The sequence below is a fragment of the Delphinapterus leucas genome, chromosome 8 (assembly GCF_059928025.1).
Source record: "Delphinapterus leucas isolate spDelLeu-1000000601 "Yukka" chromosome 8, BTC_Dleu_Yukka2, whole genome shotgun sequence".
NCBI classification, from domain to species: Eukaryota; Metazoa; Chordata; class Mammalia; order Artiodactyla; family Monodontidae; genus Delphinapterus; species Delphinapterus leucas.
The window spans coordinates 4,815,518-4,842,017 of NC_143136.1; the positions used below are offsets into that span (position 1 = coordinate 4,815,518).

The 26,500-nt window shown below is 54.6% G+C and overlaps 2 protein-coding genes across 3 annotated transcripts in view; both read left to right on the plus strand.

Annotated features, from left to right (window-relative positions):
- Positions 1–2,026, plus strand: part of ASB18 (ankyrin repeat and SOCS box containing 18) — a 62,846-nt gene extending 60,820 nt beyond the window's left edge. For both annotated transcript variants that reach the window (XM_022568048.2, XM_089916175.1), the window contains 2 exons: positions 968–1,081; positions 1,838–2,026. In XM_022568048.2, the coding sequence (XP_022423756.1) occupies positions 968–1,081; positions 1,838–2,023 (300 nt within the window). In that variant the 3' untranslated portion in view covers positions 2,024–2,026. The remainder of the gene's footprint in view (positions 1–967; positions 1,082–1,837) is intronic.
- A 17,706-nt stretch (positions 2,027–19,732) lies between these two features.
- GBX2 (gastrulation brain homeobox 2) lies at positions 19,733–21,508 on the plus strand. Its single transcript, XM_022568050.2, has 3 exons — positions 19,733–20,269; positions 20,560–20,591; positions 21,307–21,508. The coding sequence occupies exons 1-3, from the start codon at positions 19,742–19,744 to the stop codon at positions 21,413–21,415; spliced, it is 669 nt and encodes a 222-aa protein (XP_022423758.1). The 5' UTR covers positions 19,733–19,741; the 3' UTR covers positions 21,416–21,508.
- The last annotated feature ends 4,992 nt before the right edge of the window (positions 21,509–26,500 follow it).

Consider the following 26,500-nt stretch of genomic DNA (forward strand, 5'->3'; position numbering starts at 1 on the left):
AAACAAATGACTGTTTTTGATATAAAGGCATTTAAGAGAAATTTGTGAATTTAACCATTGACTATATATTAGGTGATGCTAAGAAACTATTGTTAATTTCTCAGCTGTTACAGTGACACCGTGTTTGCATTTCTTTTAAACTTCCTTTAAAAGACACACAAATATTTACGGATGAAATGATGATACACTGAATTTGCTTTCAGATAACATTAGGGAGGGGATCTGGAGGTATGGATAGGGGATCTGGAGGTATGGATAGGGCAGGATTAGCCATGAACTGATGTCGGTACGTGAGGGTTTACCCTACTATTCAGTCTACTTTGTGTACTTTCGAACTTCTTCATAACAACAACAACAACAAAAAGTTTATTTTTTAAAAAGCAAGTACTGTTTCCATCTCTATGATGAAGCTGATGGACTTGAACTGTAGACTTTGCAAATTAGAAAATAAACATTCTTTGCCAGTGGGGACTCTGAAAATAAAACGGAAAGGCCAAGTGGAGAAGAAATGCAACAGCGAAGCAATTCTTCTCCCCTAGTTTCCCAACACACTAGAAAATCGAAGTAAGAAACTGGGAACCCCATCGTTGGGCCAAATTCCCTCCCAGCAGAGCATATTTCCTTTTCTCTGAGCAGCTCCCTGGAGCCAAAGGAGCCTGCCCGGCCATCAGTATATTCCTCCCGGGAACTTGAATGCATACCGCTTGGCCCAGACGTTGCATGTGATAAGACAGCCCCTTACAGAGCTCTGCCCTGTGCTTACCTGTGCACAAGCACCTGGGGCCCCTACAACGGCCCTATCGTACTGGCACTGGGATTGCTACTGTTCCCTGGGAGGACAGTGACGTCGCACAGCCAGGAAGTGGCAGCAGTGGGACCCGAGCACACCCTCCTGTCTCCCCACCCTTTCCCACCTGGACCCAAAACCCAGCCCACCCAAACTGTGCCTCCCACCATTTCCAACCAGGTGCTGAAGACCTGTGCACCAGCCCCCGCTGTCCTCGAGGTTCTTTTCAACTCCTACCCTCAGCTCCGCGTGTCAGAGTCCTGGAAGGAGGTGATCCCTGAAGAAGTGTTTCAGGTGAGGAAGCTGCCCCTTCTTCCCCCGTTAGTACAAGACTGTCGTTTGTTTCTGTTCACCCACGTGTGGAGTTTTGCACTAATACCCAGGTAAGTAGAAAACATCTGGAGAAAGGACGAGAAAGGCAGATTGGGGGCATATCTGAGCATGTCTGTTTTTCTTCTGGAGGCTCAGTAATCACACAGCCTGTGGTTCTGATTGGGGTCCTGTGGGCTGCAAGGAACAGAAAACCGACTCACATGGGCTTAAGAAGCTCAGGGCTCCAGTAACCAGTGTCCAGAGGAGGGTGGGCCGTGGAGGTCCTGGCTCCTGCGTGTCAGTTTCTTTCTCTGACAGCTTAAGATATGACCGAGGTAGCTGCTGGCACTGCATCCACACACAACAAAGTCCACAGGTGACTGTCAATTAAGAAAGAGGGAACTTTTTTTTTCTAGAAGCCTTTAGAAAATGTCCCCTCATGTTTCACTGACTTGAGTCCTGTTCAGATTACTGAACAACCAAGTGTGCTCTACAAAGCGGGTGGGCAGAGGGGAATTCTAGGAGGTTACCCATAGTATGCAAAATCACCCAAAGCAGACTTCCGTCTGACTGGGCAGGAGCTGCACTTGAGAAAAGTATCCGGACCCTCTCGGGGAGGGTTGTCCCGCATCAGTAGCCGTGAAAGGATCACCCGTGCCGTCAGGGCTCTTCTGTCTGGGAGAGAGACGTGTGTCGGTTCCGTGTGCCCAGACTGACGTTCCCCCGCCTTCCTTTCAGATGCACCAGCCTTTCTACCAGTCCCTCTTTGCCTTGGCCTACAGCCCACGCTGTCTGCAGCATCTCTGCCGCTGTGCCATTCGGAAGCTGTTTGGCAGAAAGTGCTTTTACCTCGTGCCCCAGTTGCCCTTGCCGAAGTCCCTGCAAAATTACCTTCTTCTGGAGCCAGAGGGGGTTTTGCACTGAAACCCAGAGATTTGGACCAAGACACTTGTGCTCTTCTGTGGAGGCTCCAGGGTTAGGAGGGGCCCTGGATGGGACTTGGCACCCACCCTGTGCACGGACCTCACCCAGCTTCAGGTCCACCTGGGCATGGAATTGGCAATAAAGGCCCTTTCTGCCTCTCAGGGTTGCTTCTAAGGACTGGAACTGTGAATATCGTAGTACTTGTATCAGAAAGTACCTTTCAACGGAGGTTGAACTAAAAGGTATACATATTTTTCCAAGGTCTGTCTCCTGCCCACAGTGCGTTGGCAGCATTCGAGCTGCACCCTGCCCCCCCCACCAGCCTTCAGACCCTCTGCCTCAAGGGGAACACCCCACCCTTCCTAGTGCTCAGACCCTTGGAAAGACTCTGTCCCCCAAACATGACAGACGTACACACTGAGAGAGGACACTTGCTTCTGTATCGAGAGCCCCTGCCCGGGAGCCCACTGGTGCTTCCCAGCGTATCACAGTCCAGAGCCCCTAGAAGGACGTCAGAGGGGTGGTGAGCCAGACGTTCTGATCCGATGTGGGTCTTCTGTGCAACAGCCTTACCGAACGCCAGCGGATCCAGCTGTGGGGAACAGTCCAGGAAGCCAGACGCCAGGGACAGACACGGGTTCCTGGAGGTTGCTGTCAGCTCAGCCCGAGCATCCAGGATCGGAGAGCATCCTTAAAGGTCTAGCGCTGTGTTAACTGTGTCTTTTATTTTTTGTATTCTGGTGCTTCGACATCTGGGGCCTTTCGGACCCTGGAGGGACTGCTCCTCCCAGGGTTAGCCAACTCCTAGAGATTGTAAACAACATGCCCCCAGGCATCCTTTTCAAATACAACTCGACCAACCCAGAGTTCACTACCTACCACCTCCCTGGAGCTCCAGCCACTGCCCCTCCAGAGCCAGTCCCGACAACCAAGGCCAGCCCCTCTGCCCTGGAGCCCACTGCAGTCATTCAGACTAGCCAGTCCTACGCCTGTGTGTCCTGCCTCGCCTATCCTTTCCACGGAAACCACAATAAAGGCTCTTGCCCATGTCCCCTCCCCCCACTTCCTGATCAACCCTGGTGCTTCCCCGTGTGGTGTGACCCTTCTCTTGGGAATGGTGACTAATAAACTATGTCTTCATTGATAACTGTCTCCCAATCTGTTGGCCCTACTAGACCTCACATTTTCTATTAAAAACCATCTTTTAAAACAAGGACTCTTTATTTTCATCCTCTGAGGATAAGCAGTGGCTCCACACTTTCCAGTTTGAGCCTGTGCAAGGTGCTCCTGGGATGAACCTCAGGAGGGCGGGCCTGCCATCCCACTGTTTGCAGTGTGGAAGTGGGGGTTCCACACCCCAGTAGATAACTGCAGTCTAAGGTGGGATGCTCTGTCTGTGAGTGAAGCCCACTGTGGAGGTGAAAAGAATGAGGGTGGGCTGAGCCTTGGTGGATGGTCAGATTTCAACACAGCGGGTCAGGCCAAGGGAGGGATAGGACAGCATCCCCCTTCAGCTGACCCACCCACATCCTGCCCTTTGAGACCGACATCTCACCCAAAGGACTATGTAAACACGGTTCAAGATCCCACACACCCTCACCCCAGGCAGATGGCTCTCCCCGAGCCCCTCCCACATAGACATTCTGGAGCTGCCCCTGGACCAAAAGGAAAACTTGAACAAAGGCAGGGGCCATGGGGAGCCACAGAGCAGGTGCGCAGATGTGACCCCAGTGAGACTCTAGGAAGTTCCTGCGTCCTGGAAAGGGATGCAGCACACCAGAGGGCGGGTAGGAACCCATGGTGACACCCCAGAGGTGGGGCTTCAGATCCAGGCTGCTCCACTGAGCAAGGAGAACAGTTACAGGTATCTAACGATTGGCTGCAGTTTGCTCAGCTGGGAAGTGAAAGCGTGCGTACCTCTCTCACCGGGCTGGGACTCAGTGAGATAATTCGTGAGGGCAGCAGGCTTCTCCAATCTGAAGGGGTCTTGTTGAAATGCAGATTCTGACACTGGCGTCTGGGGCGGGGCCCCAGATTCTGTGGGTCGGCCAACTTTAACGTTGCTGACGAGCTTGGGTGACGCCCCTGCCCCTGGTTGGTCCTACTGAGAGCAGAGTGCAAAGCCCTAGGCCCAGACGTGGCCCAGAGAAGGAAAGCAATAAATGGTTCCTTCTCTTATTATGATTGTTTGATTATTAGGAGAAGAAAATAGCCTAATATTGGGATAAAGACTGCAAAAATGGAAAAGCAAAGCAACGTTATTTATGAGAAAAATGAGAAAAGCGGAAACAGTAAGAAATACAGCCCCAGCAGCTACTAAGGAGCCCTGTCCTCACGGGATTTTGCAAATGCGAATCTGAGTGAGCCCCTGCTGCCTGACACAGCCTGTTCTTCAGCCTCCCCGCTCCACCCCCCTCCTCCTTAGAAGACAGGTTGTATTTCTGAATGCACTAAATTTTAAATATGTTTGGGAGTCCCGGAACAAAGTAGAACTCTTTTAAAACACATTGACTTTAAATTTCTAAAAATCTGATGAATAATGACCAATTATTACATTTTCAAAAACATGTTTTTCCCCAAATTACAGCTTAAAAACAACAACATGATTCTCAGAGTGAGCCCCAGACATCTCCCCATAGCTGCCGAAATTCCACCACTGTGGAATTCTTATTCATTATTTCACCCCCACCTCCCAAGAACTTTCTTTTAAAAATCAGATGCTCCCAGGTAGAGCTAATCCATGAAGTTCCTTGGGGATAAACCATTCACTCATCCATTCAGTCATTTGTTCATTCCTTTAACCAACCCTGCCTGAGCCTGCTGGGGGTGGAGCCCAGGGCTTAGGGCTCAGGACCCACCACCAACAAGACAGGCTCCTAGTGGAGCTCACAGCCAAGCCAAGAAGGCCAACTTGTCAGCAAGGCTGTTGGAGAGACCTGGGCACATCGGGGGAGGTGTGGAGAGAAAGGGCCACTTTCTCCACTTTCTCTCTGGCTTCACCTCTGCATCGAATGAGGGCCCCTGTTCCCAAGGCAGGTGGCAGTGTGGGCTCTTTGCAGCTTCCCTCACCAACACATTCATCAGGCAGTCACGTGACATCCCCGATGAGCACCCACTCCGCCCTCCCCCACCAGCCAGTACCATATGCGGTGGGTCCAGTACCTCCAGTATAGTAGCGCTCTTGGTCAACATGGACCCATGTGCGACAGAAACAGAGCAATGAACAGGGCCTCTAAAGATGTCAGGAAGTCCTTTACCCTGCCCCCAACTCAGGCACGTGACTGCTGCACAGAAAAATAGGAAATAAACTGGCACTAGAAATTAGTTCTGAGTCAGCCGCGTTCTAGTGGCTCCAGATGTGCTGAAAACGATTCCTGATGTATGGTCATGAGTGCATGGGACAAAAATGGCAAGTGTGGTGGTTTGGGGGTTATCTTAACCGTCAAATGGGATGGAATTCATTCCTAGTTTTTCAGAATTTAATTACTGCTAGCAACTTGCTTTGTTAAGCAAAAAATAAAATAACAGAAAAAATTTGTAGTACTGATGACTGTCTAGCTTTGCCCTATGGGTCATGTGGCAGGAGGTTCTAAAATTAAGGGAACTTGCATAATTCCACACAGATAAGGGGGTAGGGGAAGGACGAGACTAAGAGAAGGAGGGAGGGAGAAAAGGTGGGAAGGAGGGAGAGAAGTAACTTAGCTGAGTAAAACATCCGAAACCACATTATGCTTTGCAGCTAGAGTTATCTTGTCTGTCTTCTTTTCCAGTGAACAAAACATACCCTGGTATTTCTTTTTTTTCTTTTCTTTTTTTTTTTTTGCGGTACGCAGGCCTCTCACTGCTGTGGCCTCTCCCGTTGTGGAGCACAGGCTCCGGACGCGCAGGCTCAGCGGCCATGGCTCACGGGCCCAGCTGCTCCGCGGCATGTGGGATCTTCCCGGACCGGGGCACGAACCCGCGTCCCCTGCATCGGCAGGCGGACTCTCAACCACTGTGCCACCAGGGAAGCCCCCTAGTATTTCTTTTATTAAAGGGTAAAAGTGTTTTCCATCCTTAAACAGTTCATATTAAACATCATTATTTTTCTCTCTGAGTATATTACATAAACTCAATTCCATAAGACCTAAACTTTTTAAATTTTAAATTTAGTGTTGTTTAATGATGCATTCACATGGTTCAAAATTCAGAAGGTAATAAAAGAGTAGATGATGTTTCTACTAAAAAGGAAAAAGATAGCAGAGGAATATTTTCCCTCAAACTTTGAGTATCTTTGACTATACAACTGTCATCTGACCGCAGAGAATTCAAAAATACACACATGAGGTTCTCTGCCTACAATGGTCCTGAGAAGTTTCACCCCTTTCCATCCCGACCATACCCTGGACAGGATGAGATGTCCACAGCACAGCTAGATGGCCAGACACAACCCACAGCCCACAGGCAGGCAGGGCACGGACATGGCATGGTGTGATGTGTCATGTTTAAAATTCTGAAGGCGGCATTGGGCTTCTCTTATTACTGTACTTAAAATCCATCTAATTTTAAGTTCCATGACAATCATCCATTCCGCATGTTTTGAAGAAAATCAAAACCACTGACTCTTTAGGAAGCATTTGCTAATCCCAGTAACTGTATATAATCACCACAGTTTCAGTCTCCGAAATAACCCTTACATTTTCATGCTGATGGGGCAGGCTATTGAACTTTTGCAAAGAACACTTAACCCTCTACAAAAACGGTATAAAATACAGGCTTGGAGAATGAGTGGGTCTGCTCCAGTGACGGGTCCTGACGTGGACATCTGAGAGAGAGCTTAATCACTGCAATTGCGGACGTTATTAGCTTGCCAAGTGCTTTTCATCTTTTAAGGGCTGCCCAAGGACCAAGTGATAAACCAGGAATATTGCATCTTTTATTCCATTATTTCAAGAATAAATTATTCCTTAGTCAAATTTTCTATGTGCACTTGGGATATTCAGGAGTCCCAAAGTTTCAACTAGGATCAAGATCGCGTCTTATTTTTGGCTTTCAGTCGGCTTTTCAAACTCTAGGGTTTGTCTTGAAATTGTCAGTATCGTTCTGATTTAAAACAAAAATTAATCTCATTAAATTGCTAAAAAATAAGCCTGAGTGAGGTCAATTCCTACAGCCCAGCGGGAGGATTCCAGCGTTGAAACTTATTTTCATGGAGTCCTGCAGGTGGCGCCATAAGCAAACGGTCTTACCGGCCCACCAACCGGCTCTCCCCGGAATCAGAAGACAAGATTTTAGCTCACATGCTAAAGGGGCGGAGAGTATAGGAAAACTATAGAATCGTGACATATCATATAGAATTATGTTGCTATAATTTTAAAAATCCGTAATTAAAATATTGATTATGGGTTTGCCTACTTCCTTTGTATTAAGTATGCACGTTTTATAGGCAATGTGTTTATAAATAAATATAATTTTAAGTTGACTCTTTTACGATGCCATAATGACAGCCCAATCCTCATTTATGTGTTCAACGTGTTCTTTAACAAAATTATACATTCACCATTGCAATGTAGCTAGCTGGGTTTTCAGCCTTCATCTAATCTTCCGGAATGGTATTTCTGCAGTCCTAAAACTCTGCTTAATCACTCCAATAAAAAGAGTAGATTTCTTTGTAATGCAATTTGTAAGCAATAAACATGATTGAGAATGCAGTGTTTGCTGTCGACTATGTTTAATGCAGGGTTTTAATTCGGTGTGTAATTATTCATTTGGTAGGCACTTTTCCCATTCACGTACCTTTTCCCTGCTCTGAAAAAAGTTGGTAAGTTGGGAAAACATTGGGGAAACAGGATTTTCTAGTACTTTGTGCAAGCCGGAGTTTGATGCAGATGTTATGGAAAAAGAACCTTTTTTTATCTGCTAAAAACAGGAAGTCATATTAACTCCCAGTACAGACACATAAAAATATGATTATGGGTTCTAAACACAACGCAGTGGGCTCCTAGCTAACAATGAGATTTCTAGGAAGTGATGCATAAATTCTTCAAAAATGACACATTTCTCACGTTTCATTCCAATTAAATTACTGAGGCAGCTAACAGCGAGGAGCACAAAGTACGGGGGTAAAATGAGGGTTTTCTTCTTGTAACTGTATCTCTGTGAAAGTATATTTTTATGAGAAGCAGTTAATATTACGCTATTATTTTTCAACTGGGCTGGAAGGGATATCTTGAGCCTTTCTTGTCGAGAGCTCTCCCAGGAAGAGTCTGCTCCTTTGTTTCCTGGGTTTACTAATAAGGGAGAATTGCTCCGCAGGCTACAGCCCCAACCCGGGTCTCTGGAGTGAAAGAGCCCAGCCTGAAAGGGGCTCTGGGTGTCAGTCCTCAGGGTCCCAGGGTCGGGCCCAGTAGCTGCCCACAGGCCTACGGCCGCGTGACTCAAATACGCCCGGAGCTCCACTTACAAACTACGGCGCGGGGCCGGGGGTAAGGGATTGGGGGTCCGCACCCACCCGCGATCTGCTAACACGCGGGGCGGGTCCTCCAGCGCCCGGCCCAGGTCTCCGGATCCTGAGTGCCCCGCGGCCGCGCGGGGGAGGTTCTCCGGGTGGGCCGGGAGGGGGATCTAATGGGGGGGAAGACCTGCTAGGCCAGCCCGCCATGCCCCCCCTCCGGGCGAGCCTGGGGGCGTGAGGGTCCAGCCCCGCTCCCAGGACGACGGGGATCTGGGCTGCTCCCCCGCAAAGGAGGCCAAAGGAGCGCAAGACCGCCCGGGGGGAGGCGGGAGGGGGCGTCGGAAGACAAAAGGATGTGAAGCTTTAAATTCAAAAAGATGTTTTTGAAAGCCTCGTCCTGGGGTTTGAAAGGCGCACCGAGGACAGCGGCAGAGCGATCCCAATCAGAAATGCGATTTGAAGTCCTAATGAACTTGATTGCGTGAACATTTATAATCCCCCATGGCCCTAAATGAAATCAGATATAATCAGAAGATACAGGGAAGGGAGTGTTTACAGCCGACGCCGGGCGGCTGCGGGACGGGGTGATGCGGCCCCGGTATTGATGTCGAAAATGATGGATAACGCGGGAATGGCAAATATACTATTTGTCTAATGGCTCGGCAATTAAATTCCCCTGTAAATGACCCATGCCTCATTTCATCCTAATCTATGGAATTTTGATTGAATTCGTCAGCTCTAATTGAAAAATACTGCACTTTAATGTCTGCATTGCAGTTTCAGGACGAGAGTGGTTTTAATGAGACAGTGCCCCCCTGACCCGGGAATATTTGAGACTTTTACTCGGAATTTAAAGCCAGAAGATTGCTCAACTGAGCGCTGCGATATCCGCCCCTGTATCCACGTTCATCTATCTCCAGACGCGATTTAATAAACGCACTTGGGGATAAATGGGCCCCCGACCCTCGCGCCCACGTGGCAACCAAGGGGCGCCCCCTCCCGGAGATAAGAGTGGAGGGGGCTCGGGGCGGTGCAGTGGCGATCCAGGGGAGGGGGCCTGTCCCCTTCCCCGCCCCGGTGCCCCGCCCCCGCCCCCGCCCCGCCGGCTCCAGGCCCTATCGCTGACCACTGCCTGCGACTTCCCGGGCCAAACTCAGGCATCCCCGCCCCCCAGGAGGCGGCCCAGCTGCCTGTGACCCGTGCACGGGAAGATGGGGCCGACTTCCGACGCGCTTTATATGCAAACGACGAGGCGAAGACATCCCTAAGAAATTAGCTACTTGCCGAAGCATATTTACTACACTGAAATGAATTAAAGAGAGACATTTTAAGTCGTGCCAACGAGATAATTGGGCCACCTTAAAACTGGAGATGTTTGCCCCTTTCCATAAAAAAAGCAAGCCGGGGGTGCGGTAAAAATCGCCCCCCACACCCGAAACGATATCAGGCCCGGCTGCTCAGAGAACGGAAGTCTGGGAGTGCGAGGGAACAGTCCCGGCGGGGACCTTAACGCGGCGACCCTCCAGCCCGGCTCCCCGGCTCCAAGGGGCCGATCCCGACAGAGGCCCGCAGGGGGCGCCGTCGAGCCAGGGTCCTGCAGCGAGAGCGGAGTGCTGCCGAGCGGAAAGGGCGGGTCAGCCCTTGGTCCCTGGCTGGCAGCTCTCGTCCCACCTCCCAGCTTCGTCCACCCGCAGCGTCCCCACGGGGTTCGAAACTCCAGCGGTGGGATCGGGATGGGGGCCCTGGGGAGATGGAGTTTGGGGGGAAGCAAGACGCCAAAGTGTTCAGGTTGCCCACCCCTCCCCAAAAAGGAATGTACTTGAGCTTTGTTCCTTTAGCACATGAACACAGTTTACAGATATTTTATTTAAAGTAAAATAATCTGAAATGACAGAGAAGTCATCTCCCTGGGCAGGCAGTGCCTAGCGCCCTTCTAATGCTAAACTTGGTGATGAGGGCCGACTGCAGAAGGACGCTCCGGGGCCGGCGACTGTCGGCGCCTCGGCCTCCGTTTGTGCAAAGAGGATGAAGCTGTGCCGACGCAGGGGTGGCGCTTCGGGACCTCTCTCCTCCCGGGGAAGGCCTCGTGTGTCGTTAAATACTGTACCGCATCCTGATCCACTGGTGGCCTGTGCTTTGTTTTCAGTGCTAAAGAGTCTTGAGATCAGAGGCTGCCTCAAATTGATACTCTCGCTCTGAGCGCACAGGCTTGCCGCCCTGGCTGCCCCGCGTCCACCCAGCACCTGCAGCGCTCCAGGGCTGGCAGGCTTGCTTGCAATTTAGAGACCCTCCCGAACATTCGCTCCGGGCCAGGCGCCCTGCCACCTCGCGCTACGCGATCTAGTTCAGACCACCCGTGACATAAGCAATCTGTTAATTATCTGCGTTTTAGGGATGCAGTCAGGCCGCTGGTGAGACAGAGCCGGCATTCCCGCCCATTACGCGGATGGAAAAACTGAGGCTGGGGTGAACTCAGCGGTGCACCCAGGCCCCTGAGGCCCAGGTGTCAGAGGGTTTCTTATCCTTTCCCCTTCTAGGCCCTGCTCAGGAGGAATCAAAGAACTAGGAGAACTTTACATGGCTTTTAAAGAGAGACAATGTGGGTTTTCTATGATCACGTCCAAAATCTGATCGTATATCTTAAGGCCTTGTGCAATCATGCAAGTCTGATTTTTACCCCCTCATTTGTGACAAAGCCTTCTCTTGTAGCCTAGACGTTTAAAATGAAGAGAAATTGGGACATTTTCTTGTGCAGTTGTAGACATGAAAAAGGTAGACTCCCCGGCCCTTCTAATTCCGCAGAAGGGGAGCCTGCTTCCGTCCCCTTGGAACCGCAGAGCCGAAACAGGACCTAAAGCCGATGCCATTATCCACATGACACATAGGCGGCACTCTAGATCGCCGAGCGCTCCACACACCCAAGGTGCTTTCCACACTAATATTTTTGAAATTTCAAAGTCTGAAATAAAACTGTTTCCTGCCATTCTCTCATTAATTTATTAATATATAACACTTTTTTACTTCTGTTTACAGATATTAAAAACCTTGTTAGATTATTAAAATTAAAATGTCAATGTGAAATTTGCTGCCACAATAAATTATCCATTTCTTTATATTTTAAAGTATAAGTTTCCAAATAACTTACAATATATTGAACAAACTGAATTTTAAGGGTTTTGGGGTAAGAATGAAGTTGAACTTTAAGAAGTCTCTCGTCTCTTAAGTCTTCTGGGGTTTTCTTTGCAGTTGAAGTGGGTCTGAGAGAAACTTGAGGAAAGAGGGAAAATTATACCAACCAAGAGATGAAGTAGCCTCATATGCTCAGGAGGAGAGCTGAGGGGCAGACGGCCTGAAGGAGCCCACTCACTGAGCCTTCGCCTCTGCCCTGCTATGGGGTCTGTGACTGTCCTCAAGGGCTGCTCTGCTGTGGCCTGGTCAGAGCAGGCAAGGGACACCCAAGGGAGCCTTCAGAAGCAGCCTCGGAGCCCCTCTGCTGGTATCAGTGGCAATGTCCCCTGCAGGCAGAAGTCATCTCAGTACGGCTCACCTCAGCACACGGGTGTGAAGGAGCTACCAGAATAACCTCCCCTCCCAGGGGTGTCATCATGCAGAATAAATACTACATAGCGAGATGTGAGCAGCCTTTCTTTAATGCTCTGCTCATCGTTCAGAAACAAAACACTCTTTCAACAAACCCACACACACAAGGGGCAACATGGCCCGTGCAAAATATTTTCATTTCCTACAAAACCCAGAAATGTCCCCTAGGGAGGTGTGGGGACAGCATTCTAAAGTTTTCTGGGTTTTTCCCACTGTGTCTCAAAGAACTGCACTCCTCATTCCCTCATTTTCCTGTCTGGGTGCGTATGCTCAAGCAGGTTGGTCCCCAAATGAAAACACATGGGGAGGGGCGGTATTAAGGTCTGCTCTCTATCCTGGTTCTTGGTTCCTTCTTTCTCTAAAGTTTGGGGACCTCAGGCTGCACCCACAAGGGACATACAATTGTTGGTAGCAAACTTATGCAAATTGAGCCTTCTGTATATTTTCAGATGATAAATGGAGGAAATTCAAAGAAATTCTTTTGCTTCGGAGGCCTAGGAGATCAGCATTTCCAATTATTTCTGCAATCACCACCAAGGAGGGGTTGTATATTGGGGGACATGAGGCGGAAGGTTTTAGAGGTTTGTTTAGAGACCTAAAAACAAGGATTCCCTCCTCCTGGTACGATTCCAACCTTCTCAGGCAGTGACAAGGAGCAATGAGGACAGTGGGTGTGTACGATCGAACCAGGGAACAGTGTATATTGTCCCAGCTTGGCAAAAACAGATGCCCAGAAAGCTGGCTCAACCCCTTGCGGCCCATGACTTACCCATGACTTACACCCACCCTCAGGTCAGTGAGTAAAGGAGCCTGGGGAGGTGAGGGCTCAAAGAGTCTGAGTGTCGAGGAAGGGGGGAGTTGAGTCCTGTGGCCAGCCTCTACTGACTCTCCTTTTCATGGTCTCTGGTTCTTGGTGGCTTTCAAGCCCCTCAAACAGGGGTCAAAGATCTACACTGGAATTTTCCTCCAATGTGGAATGGGTCCACCCCAGTGGTTTGGGGGTAAGCACTCTTCTCTTCCATGCTTCTGTAAGTTGGGGGCCCTATTAGAAGTGAAGTGTTCCTGGTTACCTTTTCAAGTGGCTTCCACATCTACAGTTAGTTCCATTTAATGGTTGATTATAATAGAATGGCTCTCTCACCACCTCCATCAGCCCACACCGGCTCCTGTCCTCCCATGGGAACCATCTGTCATTTAAGTCAATCCTCCCCCGAAAGTCAGATCTGTCCTCTGGGAAAACCTCGTGGAGCTGGGTTGGTCAGTTACAGACATACCTACCCTTGAGGTTCCCAGATGAGCTTATTGATAAGCGAACTTTTTACAATGACCTTTCCCCCAGAAATCCACGGGAGGGATTCGTTAGGAGGAACAGAGGCCATCCCAATTCTCCCTCCACATTTAGCCAACATCTCTCCCCTCTGTTTACACCCAGTGCCCTGCCCCGTCCGGTGACATCCTTTCTGGGTCACAGTTTCTTAATCGGAGGGGGCAGGAACCAGAGGACATCCAGGCTCTGCTTTGCAGGCATCTCTGGAGAAAGGAGAAACGCAGTGCCGCCTGGGAGCATCTCTGCGTTTTATTCGGTCCCTGTAGAAGCTGAAGTCGGAGCAGCGCCCTTGATTGTGGTGGCAGTTGGTCCAAACACCCTCTTGCTCCCTCCAGTGTGGTTTCCAAAGGGTTAAATGGATGAACTCTAGGTAAACCTCGTCCTCTTTAACAGACAACACCCCTGCAGGGGGTCGGGGCCATCGAGGGGTGGCTGCTCGGCCGTGGTTTGCGAGGGCCCAGGAGTCCCCAGAGGCTCCAGTCTGAGTCCCTTGGCGGGCTCTCCCGGGCCACGCGGTCTCCTCCCGAGAGCTGGAAGCTGGGAGGGCGCACTGCTGAGCCCCGGCCATCGGTCGCTTCCTACTTCCGCATCCACTGGACGCCGGCTGTGTCCGGCCCAGGACCGACACAGTGTGTCCGGCGCCTTCCGGATAAGGCGGGCGGGATGGGACGGGAGGGGGACAGTAGCTGACCCGGGCGTTCCAGGAGGGTTGCCAGTACGGCGGTTCCCAAGGCCCCCCGGCTCAGGCTGGCGCACCCCCTCACCCCTCGGTGCCCTCTGCCCGCCTCCCGGGCCGCCGTTTACGCGGCCCCGGGATTAGCATCTCTGTGAAGTCCCGCAAACAATGCCCGCTGTGCGGGGAGATGAAAGTCGGGCGCCGGGTAGCGGGGCGCGTTTGAAGTCCCCGAAAGGTGGGGCCGCGGGAATCCGAGGGGGCAGATGCGTAGAGATAACGGCAGGTGAGAAGTGCCGCGCAGCCTGCGCCTCCCTCCCCGGCGCTCCCGGGCCTGGGGTTAGTGAACTCGCGCGGCCTCCCAGACGCGCGGCCCGAGCCAGGCCCGCGGGAAGGATGCGGGCGCTACTCCCCCGGCAGCCAGGCCCTCGCCCGAGGCCTCGGCCCCGCAACTACAGCCCTCGGGCCGGCTCCCGGCCTGGCCTCCGCCCGATGCTTCTTCCTCTCAGCTTGGGAGCTCCGGGGTGGACGGGCTCAGTCCCCGCTGAGAATCCGCTTTGCCGGGGCTGGGTGCTCCCGGGGAGATGCGTGGTGAGCGCGGGCGCGGGGCTTCCAGGACGAAGGTGTCAGGCGATCCAATACTCCCAGTGGTCACGAACTCCCCACTCCAAGCTCCGGGGCTATTCTGAAAAGGAACTAGGACCCCTGCCTGCGCCCTCGGACGCCTGGACCTCGGCTCTGGAGCCGAGGCCCGCGTGGGGTGCGGGGTAACCTCGAGCTCCACGCGCTCGCAGCAGGCGTCTGGGTGCGCCGTCGGCGCGTCCGCGCCCGCAGTCTCGCGGCTCCCGGGAGGTGTAGGACCTCCCCGACCTGGTCCCCAGATCCCACCAGGGCTCGGCTCGCGGGCCACGCGGCCGTGGCTCCGCCCGTTCCTCCGCGCTGGGGTGGGGAGGGCAGCGCAGGTGTGAGGGTCACGTTTCCCCGACTGCAGTCCTGCGGGGAACAATTTCCAACTCCTCCAAGGAAATGCAAAAAAAAAAAAAAATCTCTTCACGTTTCTGGTTTGCGGTTTTGTTTCTGCTATTTTGAGGGTGGGGGACAAAAAGCAAAACTTTCTACAGAAGAATGTCGCAGCACACACGGTGCTGCAAAGTGCTTCTTCTTCAGGGCGCTTTAGAAAACCCCCCTGGTCCTGCTTTCTGCACGGCCAAGGAGCAGAATAATGAAACCAAAGACTTTTATTTTATAAACCACTTGATCTTTGCTTGGGAAACTCTATTAATTGAATGGGTTTGCCTTTTTTGCCAGTCCCCTTTATCATTATTTATGGGCTTTAAATTGTTTAAAGTTCCCTTGACGTTCAATTTACAAGTTTGGGGACTTTTTTTGTTCTGCCTTTTGTCCTGGAGAAAGACATCGTGTTGGAAGTGCTTTGAAAAGCCAAACATGAGAGGTTGGCAATGAAAGGGAAGCGGGCGAGATCCCTTTTAATTCCGTTCTGTTGGTGAATGGCTCTTTTACATAATTGCAGGAGCTATTTCAAAGCCAGCCAAGGGCTGCCTTCACTTAGAACCACATGGAGTCTATTTTGGGCTTTCAGATTTAAAAAAAAAAAAAAAATGGCTGAATAAAATAGTTTAAAAAGATGAGGCTTCAATGCTTTCTGCTACTTGCAAATTGGTGTGTCTGATGGGGAATTTTACACAAGCACCCCTTTGTAAGTGCATCTTGGGCTTGGGAGGGACTGTTCTGGGTTAGCTGGGTGTGAATCCCAATTGCCCTTCCATAAATAAAACCCATCCCAAGCTATTTCCCAACTATTGCCAGGAGCAAGAGCTGCGGCAATGACCTAATGATCAGGCCACTCAAAGTCCCTATAAATAAAAACAACATGGTTGCCCGAGAAACCGGCCTGTAGCCTGGGACTGGGCGGCGGGCCGGAACACCCGGCCCACTAAGCCCGCGGGTTTCTCCGCACCCACGGAGACCTGGGGCTCCCACGCTGCCTTCTCTCCACGACCACCCGGGACCTCGACCCTGGCGGCATCGTGGAAGCGCGCGGTTCGCGGTGCTTCCTTCTCCGGGCTGGACTCCACAGGCCAACACAAGTTTGCTGCATGAATATTCATTTCCTTGTGCATTGAGCATTTTACACTCAGCCTCCATACACCTGCGTGCAAAAGCTGACTGGGACAGCCCCGAAGCGTGGCGACAACTTAATTACCATCACATTTACTGACGTCTGATGTTTTAAGTGGCCTAATATAGTCTTGACACCAGCTTGGCACCGGCCGAGGAAAGTGTCCAGGGGCTGGGCCAACTTCATCCCCACTGGAGTTTCCCCGGGAAAAAAAAAGTTCGCAGAAGTTAACTGGAGTTGGAGGACGCAAGATCTCCCTTCGGGTGCATCCTTCGCTCTTCCTCCTCGGAGGGAGGGGAAAGGGGACACCTAAGGCAAAGTTGCAAAGGTCTGTGCCGGCTGGTTTTCCCGCGCAGCCTGGGCCGAGCTGAATCACCGAGAGCTCTACAGTTGAAGGGAGTTCCGAGCTAGGCAGGTCGGAATCCGAAGGATGGATAAGCGGTGTACCTGTCTCTCGCTGCCCAGAAATCTCTCCGAGGAGCAGTGGAAAAACTCTAAAGGCTTTTATTATCCACTGTCCCCTCGCTCTGAACGCTTTGTAGGTAGCTCAGGTGCCCCGAATGAATCTCGTTAACCACGGCGAAACACAAGGATCCTTTTATGACGCGAACAGTCGTTTTCTAAGCAGTTAAGCATTAGATGAGAAAATATGACTGCACTGCATTCGAGAAAAAGCACACTAGTAAATAAAATTCATATTGGGGAGAATTCTCTTCACTCCTTAACTAATAAAGGACATTAGGACTATAACCCCTGTAGTCAATACTTTCCACGGCAGTTTACGGGTGCAAATAATACGCCATCAAATTATTTCAAGTGCACCTATAACTCAGTGGACCTCAAGCTCCTTGCCGAACTTTAAATGTGGAATTATCACCGAAATAATCAAAGGAACCTCTGTCCCTTGGAGGGTAATCAGGGGATGGAAGTCCCTAGAACAACATTTTTACGCCAAAATAGCAAAGTGGATGGCAAATCTGCTTAGGTAAAATGAGTAACAACTTACACAGACATGCCAGTGTCAAGCAGCGAAGGGACCCGGCTGTATCAACGTAAATCAAGCAGTCGAGCGTTTTTTTTTTCTTTAGTATTCAAAAAACAAGGTAACCCTGCCCAAGACGGTGTGACTGTAACTGTCTCATAATGAGAGGGAGTATTTATTATGCTCATAAAGAAACCAGACTTTTGCCCTGGGCTTCGATTTTTTTTTTTTCTTTTCCTTTCTTCTTGTGCTTCCTTTGCAGGAGTGGAGAAAGAGGGATAGCGCTTACAGAGCCCACAGACGTCTCCTTCCCCATGGATCCCAACGGGAATTCATTTCCCCTCATGCCGCCTAAGCCACCTCGGGGTCTGGGCGTGAAGGGAGTGGAGGCAATACAGGCAGCGTCCTAATGAATTCCTTTCAAACCGCCTGCGGCCGGAGCCATCTATTACTGCGGCCTGGAGTGGGGAAACGCGCTGGAGACGCCTTTGTCCTGGTGGGGGGGCTGGGGGAGGAGGCGAGGAGAGGGAGGGCGGCTGGCGGCAGGGACAGCGAGTTTTCTCAGCCCTCCGGGGCGCCGAGGATGCACCCTCCCCTCGCTCCTCCAGGGCCCGTTGGGTGGGCAGTGGGTCCCCGGCCAGACTCCCGGCTGAGGAGGTGGTCCAGGATTAAGACGTCCCCCAGGGGGCCTTCGGGTTAAAGCCAGAGAAAGAAGAAGAGCGAGAAAGAAGAGCTTCAAAGAATCAGGTCGATAAATTCATAAAGATCGATTTATCTTTATCTCCCAATTAAATGTGCTTGTAAGTGATACATAGCACACGTCCAACACGGGCCAACTCCCCAACCACTAGCTCCTTGGCGTGAGCTGATTTTTAATGACCGGCGTAACAGTGCTCTTCTCTCCTCTCCTCCCGAGTCCGGTGCTTGTCGGCCGTTCCGGGCGAACGTCTAGACCCGGGAGGTTGGAGCCGAGGCCCTGGAGGCGCGTGGAAGCCCCGCGCGCGCTGGCGCGCTTTGCACGGCCTGCCCTTGCCACGAAAGGATTCCATTTTAAAAGGGAATACAAGAGCTGAAAGTTTTGTTTTTATCATGGTGAAGGGGATAAGAACATTCCTAACACTCACCCCATCCCCGCCAATTCCCTTACTCCCAAATTCTGGGTTTTTACCATTGTCGAGACAGGGGAAACAGCGTGAGGGAATCGGCTCCATCCTGCAGTAGGCAAAGGGGAACCGCGCACCCTCGAGTCCTCGCGCTGGAAACCTGGCGGCGGCGCCGGGGTGAGCGCTCCCTCCGTTCTCAACGTGCTTAATTAGCGCCTATTTACAAAACGCAGCATTTATTTGCGCAAACATCATAAAGCTTTCATCAGGATAATCTCACGTTATACAAACTGGAGGCACAGCAACTCCCCCCTTCCTCCCCGAGGATGGAGCAGATAAAGGACTCGCTTTATTATCATAATTATCGTGGCTGTTATTTTGGTGCGCAGGCAAAGTGTGTAAATAGGTGCGATGATTAAGAATGTCATGAAAAATGAGAAGGGATCGCTCACTGGAGAGCCCAGCTCGGGATGGGGGCATCAGCAGCCTCCCCACGGCGCCGGGAACGCGGGGGCGCCTCGAGCAACCCGGCGGGTTCCCTGCGGCGGGCAGGGGCTGCTAGCTCCCGGCCGGCGCCCTAGGGGCGGACCTGGAGGGGCAGGACCTTGCCCCCAACTCCGGGAACCTCGCCCGGACCCCGGGAGCAGCAGCAGCACGCAGCAGGTTTGCTCCGAAGCATGTACGAAAGAAATAAAACGCCCGCGGTTTAGACGCGGCCGTCGCTAGACCCGAAAGCCGCCCTTGGAGGCGGCCTCGTTGAGTCTGCCGAGCCCCGAGTTTCGAGCCTAGGAGGTGCCAATGGCCCCTTTCAAGTTTGCGCGGCGCGGGCCAGGCGCACAAGCTCCGGCTCTCTGGGCCGCGCGCTGCGCTCGCGGCGTCCACAGCCTGCTCTCGGCCAGCCCTGGTGGAAGGGGCGGAGCTCCCACTTTCGCCACGCCCACTCCTGGCGCAGCCAATAGGCGGCGGCTCCCGGCCCCACGTGAGGGGAGCCCGGCCGGGCAGCAGGCAAAATGTGAATGAGAAAGAGGAGCGCGATTTAAAGGTGCTGGCGGCGCCCGCCGAAGACAAGTGCGCCAGCTTCGCGCGCTCCCCTGCGGCCCGCAGGAGGTGACCGACAGCCAGACAGACAGACGGACGCGCAGACGGCTGCGAGCCCGGGCCGAGGGCCGCGGAAGCGACGCGCGCGGGCTCCGACGGGCAAACGGCGGGCGGCAGCTCCAGAGAGCCCGCGGGGCCCGGGCGCCCGCTCCACTCCGGGGCGCACGGCCTCACCCGCCCACCGCCCGCACCAGCTCCCGCCAGGCATGCAGCGGGCCCAGGGCTGAGGGGTATCTGCTCTCCGGGTCCCGCTCGGTCCCTGCCCGGTGCACCAAGTTGTGCTCCCGGCGCCTGGCGGGCTTCCCGGTGGCGGCGCGGCGCGGGGACTTTTCGCCTCTCGCGGGCCTCTCCCGAGCGCGTCTATGAGCGCAGCGTTCCCGCCGTCGCTGATGATGATGCAGCGCCCGCTGGGGAGTAGTACCGCCTTCAGCATAGACTCGCTGATCGGCAGCCCGCCGCAGCCCAGCCCCGGCCATTTCGTCTACACTGGCTACCCTATGTTCATGCCCTACCGGCCGGTGGTGCTGCCGCCGCCGCCGCCGCCGCCGCCCGCGCTGCCCCAGGCCGCGCTGCAACCGGCGCTGCCGCCCGCGCACCCTCACCACCAGATCCCCAGCCTGCCCACCAGCTTCTGCTCCAGCTTGGCGCAGGGCATGGCGCTCACCTCCACGCTCATGGCCACGCTGCCCGGCGGCTTCTCCGCGTCTCCCCAGCACCAGGAGGCGGCGGCTGCCCGGAAGTTCGCGCCGCAGCCGCTGCCTGGCGGTGGCAACTTCGACAAGGCGGAGGCGCTGCAAGCCGACGCGGAGGATGGCAAAGGCTTCTTGGCCAAGGAGGGCTCGCTGCTTGCCTTCTCCGCGGCCGAGGCTGTGCAGGCGTCGCTCGGTGAGTCGGCGGCGCGCGCGACCCGGGCGGGAGGGCGCGGGGGCGCGCCAGCTCCGTGTTCCCGCGGGGACCGAGGGGATGAGGCCGAGCCCCCGCCCGCCCCTCGCCCCGGATCCACCGGCCTGAGGAGCCGGAGGATGCAGCGGAGCTGCGCGGCGGGGCCTCCGGAGGGCATTTAGAGCCACGCAACAAGCGCGGGGGCGGGGGGGCGGAGTGCGCATTCAGAGCCCCAGGCCAGCTGCTGCTCTGAGCGGCGAATTTATCTGCTGGCCAGTTTGGCCGAGTCTTGCACTCCCTCATCTCCAGCGCTGTGACCTGGGATCCCGGGTAGGTTTCGGCCTTTGGGGAGGGGGGTTGGGCTGCGCGTCTTCGCAGGGAGGGTGCCGAAGGGCGTCCAGACCTATTAAACCCCTTTACCAGGCTTGCTGCTTGCCTGGGAGAATCGGATTCCTAGGAGGCTGTGCGTCCGCATGTGTGTGCTGGGGTGTCCGGTGGGAACTTCTTCTAAGGCTACAAAACTTCCCATTGACCAACATCATCTATCTCAAAACCCGACATGGTCTGGGATCTGCACCTCCCTGCGCACTCACTCTGGCTGCGATGAAATTGAAGTTCACAGAATTTTGGCTGCGGCGGCGGCGGCGGCGGGGAGGGAGGTGGGCGGGCAGGATGAATCGTGAACTCCCCCTCAGTCCTCACCCAGCCCCCACCCCGGGGACAAAGAGGACGCTCTCTTGGGCCTCACGCCTCCTGTTACTTCTGCCTTAAGCTGCGGGAAGCTGGGAGGGTGCAGAGGAGGCCTGGTGGCCCCTTGAGTGATGGTTCTGGGCAAAGGGCCGTCGCCTGTACTGTCTCCTCCTCTCCCTTGAGCTTTCTCACGCCCCCCCCCCTTCTCTACCCCTCAAAGGCCAGGAAGTCACAATGTGTTAATGTCACAGAAAGACAATCCGCTAAGGGGGGAAAATGCCCGAGGGACGGTGGGAAAGGGAAAGGAAGGCCAGTGTGCGAAATGTAATAAAACGCCGTTTGGTTTTGCTTTCAGTCGGGGCTGTCAGAGGGCAAGGGAAAGACGAGTCAAAGGTGGAAGACGACCCGAAGGGCAAGGAGGAGAGTTTCTCGCTGGAGAGCGATCTGGACTACAGCTCGGATGACAATCTGACTGGCCAGGCGGCTCACAAGGAGGAAGACCCCGGCCACGCGCTGGAGGAGACCCCGCCGAGCGGCGGCGGCGCGGGCAGCACCACGTCCACGGGCAAGAACCGGCGGCGGCGGACTGCCTTCACCAGCGAGCAGCTCCTCGAGCTAGAGAAGGAGTTCCACTGCAAAAAGTACCTCTCGCTGACCGAGCGCTCACAGATCGCTCACGCCCTCAAACTCAGCGAGGTGCAGGTGAAAATCTGGTTCCAGAACCGCCGGGCCAAGTGGAAACGGGTGAAAGCTGGCAATGCCAATTCCAAGACAGGGGAGCCCTCCAGGAACCCCAAGATCGTTGTCCCCATCCCCGTCCACGTCAGCAGGTTCGCCATTAGAAGTCAGCATCAGCAACTGGAGCAGGCCCGGCCCTGAGAGCCCAGGGAGGGCTGGGGCCTGGCCCACCGTGGAGAAGCCGCAGTGCCCGAGGGAGCCCATGGTGGGCTCCACCGTGTCTGAGGCAAAACTCAAAGTCACCCCCCAGCTTTGGACATCCCAAGCAAATTGAGAGTATATTCATGAAACAGGCTTGAAAGACTGCTTTTGAAGGGGCTACAGCTACACCTGAAGACACACTAAATATTTATTATACTACCCTACTCTGTACATTAGATGTCTATACAGACTGGATCTCAGCTGCTGTATTTTGAAAGTTATAGGACCCAACTACCCAGTAATGTCCTCCAGCCACATTCCAGAAGAGAACAAAACCTCTGCTGTAACCTGCCACGCATAGCAGCCACTTTTCCATACTTTTCCAAAGGTAAACATCACATGCAGGAACGAACACTGGGGTCTCCATTTATTTTTGTTTCTATTCTGGCGTTTTTAGTTGACTGAAAAGCAGACGTTTTGGGGCAGCCTGGAAATTTGCTTTGCTTTGGTTTTGCCTGGCTTTCTTTCCTGGGGTTGCATATCCTATGAGCCATGTCTGAAGCACGTCTCCGTTGTGTTTAATTTATTTCAATGTAGCTTATTTTCGTATAAGTTATGGCATTAAAACAATCTCAGTCTTGTGAATAATAAAAAGGAGAGAGAGAGGGAAAAGACCAATTCTTGGGTCTCATAAGTTTGTCCAGATTTGACTGTTTAGAGGGAACCGCCTGCCGGCGTGTGGCCAGGCAGCTGGTCTGAGACCAGTACTGGATGAACACCCCGTGTCCAGGGCCTCCTCAAGCCGGCCGGACGTGAGCCGCACAGCACCTCACCAGGTTTGAAATAGGCCAGCAAGAGCTCCAACTGGGTTATCAATTTGAGCAAAGCTAATTTTCACCTTAGAAATCTAACATCTTCCCCTCTGCTCAGCCTAACCAGTACCTAGGAGGCTGGCAAACTTTGGCCAGAGGAGGTGGGCGCCGGAGGAGGGAAAGTGAATGCGGGTATGGGTGGCTTTGCACAAACTCCTGATTCTCTAAATCAACGACAGCCGGGGAGGGAATGCGTTTCCTTACAAACATCCCGGACCCGAAAAGAAGCGGTGCTCGCTCGCGGGGCAGGGCCGAGCACTCATAAATCAGCCTCCGGGCGTGATCTTCCGACGGGAGCAGGAACACAACTAGCCGAGCTGGGCTTCCCGGCAGCGCTCAGCTCGGAGGCGGAGGCGGGCTGTGAACGCCCGCGGGCCGGGCACCTCCCTCTCCGGGCGGGGTCGGAGCGGGGCGGGACCCGACCACCGCCCCACCCCGAGGAACGCCGGCCAGCTGCGGGGGCCGGTCCGCGGGGCTGGGGGTGAGAGCTGGGCACCTCCCCCTCCTCGGGGTGGGGGGCGCGGCCAGCAGGGCGCGGGAGGGGCGTGTCAGGATTCCCAATCCCACTCCCCGACCACCGCAGACCGCGCCCCCCGAGCCCGGCCAGTTCCGCGCGCTGATCCTTTCCCGACCCGAAGCGCCCAGCCGGACGCGAGAGGCCAGGCCTTCCGGAGATTGCCGCGGACAGGCCGCGGGTGACCCAGGGGTGCGGTGCCAGAGCCCTCGCGGCCACCAAACCAGCAGCCCGAAGAGCGAAGAGAAGCCGGCGGCTTCGCCAGCCTCAGCCTTCAGAATGGAGGCCGGGGAACGGATTGCGAAGCAGCCGCGCGCCTCACTCACCGCGGTTCTCGGTCCAAGAAATCTGTCGCCGTGGGTCAATACTAATATTGACTTAATTTATACGGCTTACGACCCGTCACCTCTGCGCGGAGGAGGGGCATTGGGGACCGAGGTTTCAGCCCGAACTTCAGGCGCAAAGTGAGGGCCGGGCGCGAGCGAGACACCGATTTCCGCCGCGTTCCCAAGATTTCCAGGGACAGAAGATGGCCCGGGCTTGGTTTTTGAGCACAGTGATACTGAGTGGCCGTTCCTCCGAGGGCCTCAGTCCGCTCTGCGGGGAGCGGAGAGCGGAGAGCTGTGGAGGCTCCCTGCTGCCCCCAACCCAGCGCCCTGGGGCCTGAGGTGGGAGGTGCGCCCGGGCCGCACCCTGCCCGGCGCACGGTCCCCAAGGCCCAGCCGCTCCCGCCGATGCCGCCGGTAGCCCGCCAGTGATCGCGCCCGGGTCGCCTGTTGGCGTCATCTGCTCGCGGCAGGTCCGCACTGGCCACTGGCCGCCGCCGCCGCAGCAGCAATGGAGGCCCGTGGAGACGCCGTCCCCGCCCCCCATACCCGGGCCTCTCCATCCCCAGGCCGGATATGTGCCCCTGGCAGAATCGCGGCCGGTGGCGCAGAGTCCGGGCCTGAGGATCTGGGGGCGTTGCGGCCTCTGCGGCGGGGACGCCCCCACCTGGCGCTCCGGGTCTGGGGAAGGAACCCCGGGTGTTGAGAGCAGGGGACTCCCCGCAGATCCTGGCGTGCCCCCCCATCCCATGTACCCTTGCACCATAACAGGTGTAACCCCTACCCACATTCTGCAAAAGCCCATGGTAGGGATGGAAGGCACAGAGTGGAGGGGCCCAAAGCCTTGGCTTCAGAAACCTTGGGGGGAAAGTGAAGCTCCCTAGCAAGGAGGGGGGTGCCTTCAGGGAACCTCATGGTGGGGCTCAAGCTCCCAGGCCCACCCCAGCTGCGCTGGTCCTTGGCCTTTGGAAGCAGGAGGAGTAGAGGGCCTGGGGCTACCCTAGCCTGGTGGACACCGCGGCACCGGCCACCGCTGGGCCCCCCTGCCCTCTCTGGGCTCCGTCTCCCTCCTCCCCAACCTCCGAACACCGGGCGGCCCTGAGAGCCCAGCGCGGAGGCCCAGGCCCGAGAGACAGGCCGAGGGGAGGAAGATAAACAAGCGGCGCTTCATGGCCGCTGTCATCATGGCCGTCATCATGGCTTTCATTTGGCTGCCTAATGAGTCACATCACAGGCAGAGAGAAAAATTGTCAATCGCCCGGGCCCTAATGAATTTTTTTGCAAATTGTAATCAAGCCAGGCCGTCTCAGCTGGCTGATTAATGAGACCCACGAGGCTCGGCCAGCACCTCAGCTTTTTATTCCATCCCGTCCTCTCTGCACTAAATTAACAGCAACTTGTCTGAGCTTCAAATTAACTCCCAATGATTAATTCTGATGGGGGGGCCTGAAGAATAGCTTGTTCTAATAGGCTCTGGCCTGAGATGCTGTTGGAAATTAATACACTTCCCCTTTGGCTGCCGGCTTTAATCCAAGGTTGGGTTTTGACATCACTATATTTGTTGTTACAATAAATCCCACTTACATCTGCAGATCAAATAATTACGCTTGGGAGCGCTGTGGACCTGCACCCACCCCCTCCCTGCGCTAGGGCTCTTGGAGCCCGTCTGCACCCTGCATCCACCAACCAGGGTAGGGATCCTGGGGGCCGGGGGTGGGGGGCGTGGGGGAATAGTCACCCAGCCCCAGCCCTAGCCCCTAGCCTCGGGGAGCTGGGTGCCCCTGGCCTTTGCAGAACTGAGGGTACGTTGAAATCCTGCAGCCACGTCTCCACGTTCTGGGGGCTGGGCCCTCTTAGATTGGTCTTGGGCCTTAAACAACCTCCTGCCCCTGCTCCCCACTGGGGCTGGGAGAAACCCTCGGAGCACCAGGGCTTGGACTTTCCCACCCCAACCCTGTGGTGGAATTGTTGAGACTCAGCACATGCTTCTGTGCCCAGTTTTTGCCACCCAGTCCTCAGCTCCAGGGTGGTATTTCGCAGGGACTTTTCAGCTAAAGGGGGTGGGGTGAGGGTGAGGTGGGGGGGGTGGGGTGAGGGGGCGGTGGGGGGGTGGGGTGGCCTTCTAGGCCTCTCAAGACCAGGTTTGCCTGGCGGAACATCCCGATTCTACGGCTGTCTGCGCGCCGGCCAGTCCGCACGAGGCGTGTAGCTGGCCGGAGCACCTGCATTCCACCCTTTCTCTCAGGGTCAGTGCCGGCTCGGTCTTGCATCTGTTTGTTCGAGCTTAATTGGCTTAATCATTTCAGCTGTGTCTAGCAAGCCTCGAACAGGACCTCCGGGCCACTCCCTCCAGCACCGGGCCTGTCCCAAGCAGAGCGGCGCTCTGTCCTCCTTGGCAGAGGGTTCTGCTGGGTGCACTGGAAGCTGGGAGGGACACTCTGGCGGCCTCAGGATCTGACCACCGCCTGATTCTCACCTCGGGGCCTTCTCAGCTCCCTGTGGCGGTCCCGAGTAGGGGTCTCTAGTGGTTGGAGCGCCGCGCATTCCGCGGCCTTGGCCACAGAGTCGGTTGCCTTCTCTTGTCACCTGCAGGAGGCTTGGGTGACCACACGGCCTAGTGGCGTGTCCGCGCTCAGCCTCCCTGGCGAGGACACTTTTGTGTATGTGCCCCTATTTCTGTCCCGGGAGACCCCAGGCCTCTGCCCAGGCACGCACAGCAGGAACAGGTGGTCCGCTTGCACCCTCTGATGTGCCAGGGCTTCCCACACAGCCAGGGCACAGCGGGGCCTCTTTCTGCCAAAGCTGGATGCCGGGCTCTGAGGTCTAGAGGGGAGCCGAGGTCTGGGGTCTGCCGGGAAGGGGTTGCCGGGCAAAGGGAGGTGGCATTAATCTTCATTTCGGCCCCTTATGGTGTAAACAGGAGAAATATGATCTTGGTAACCGAACATGAATGCAAAT

What these genes read in the sequence shown, in the direction of transcription:
- GBX2 (XM_022568050.2), top strand. Translation starts at nt 19,742, where the DNA reads ATGAGCGCAGCGTTCCCGCCGTCGCTGATGATGATGCAGCGCCCGCTG. An exon ending in TGCAGGCGTCGCTCGGTGAG is followed by an intron (nt 20,270 to 20,559) that starts TCGGCGGCGCGC and finishes GTCTTGCACTCC; the next exon opens with CTCATCTCCAGCGCTGTGAC. An exon ending in GCTGTGACCTGGGATCCCGG is followed by an intron (nt 20,592 to 21,306) that starts GTAGGTTTCGGC and finishes TTTTGCTTTCAG; the next exon opens with TCGGGGCTGTCAGAGGGCAA.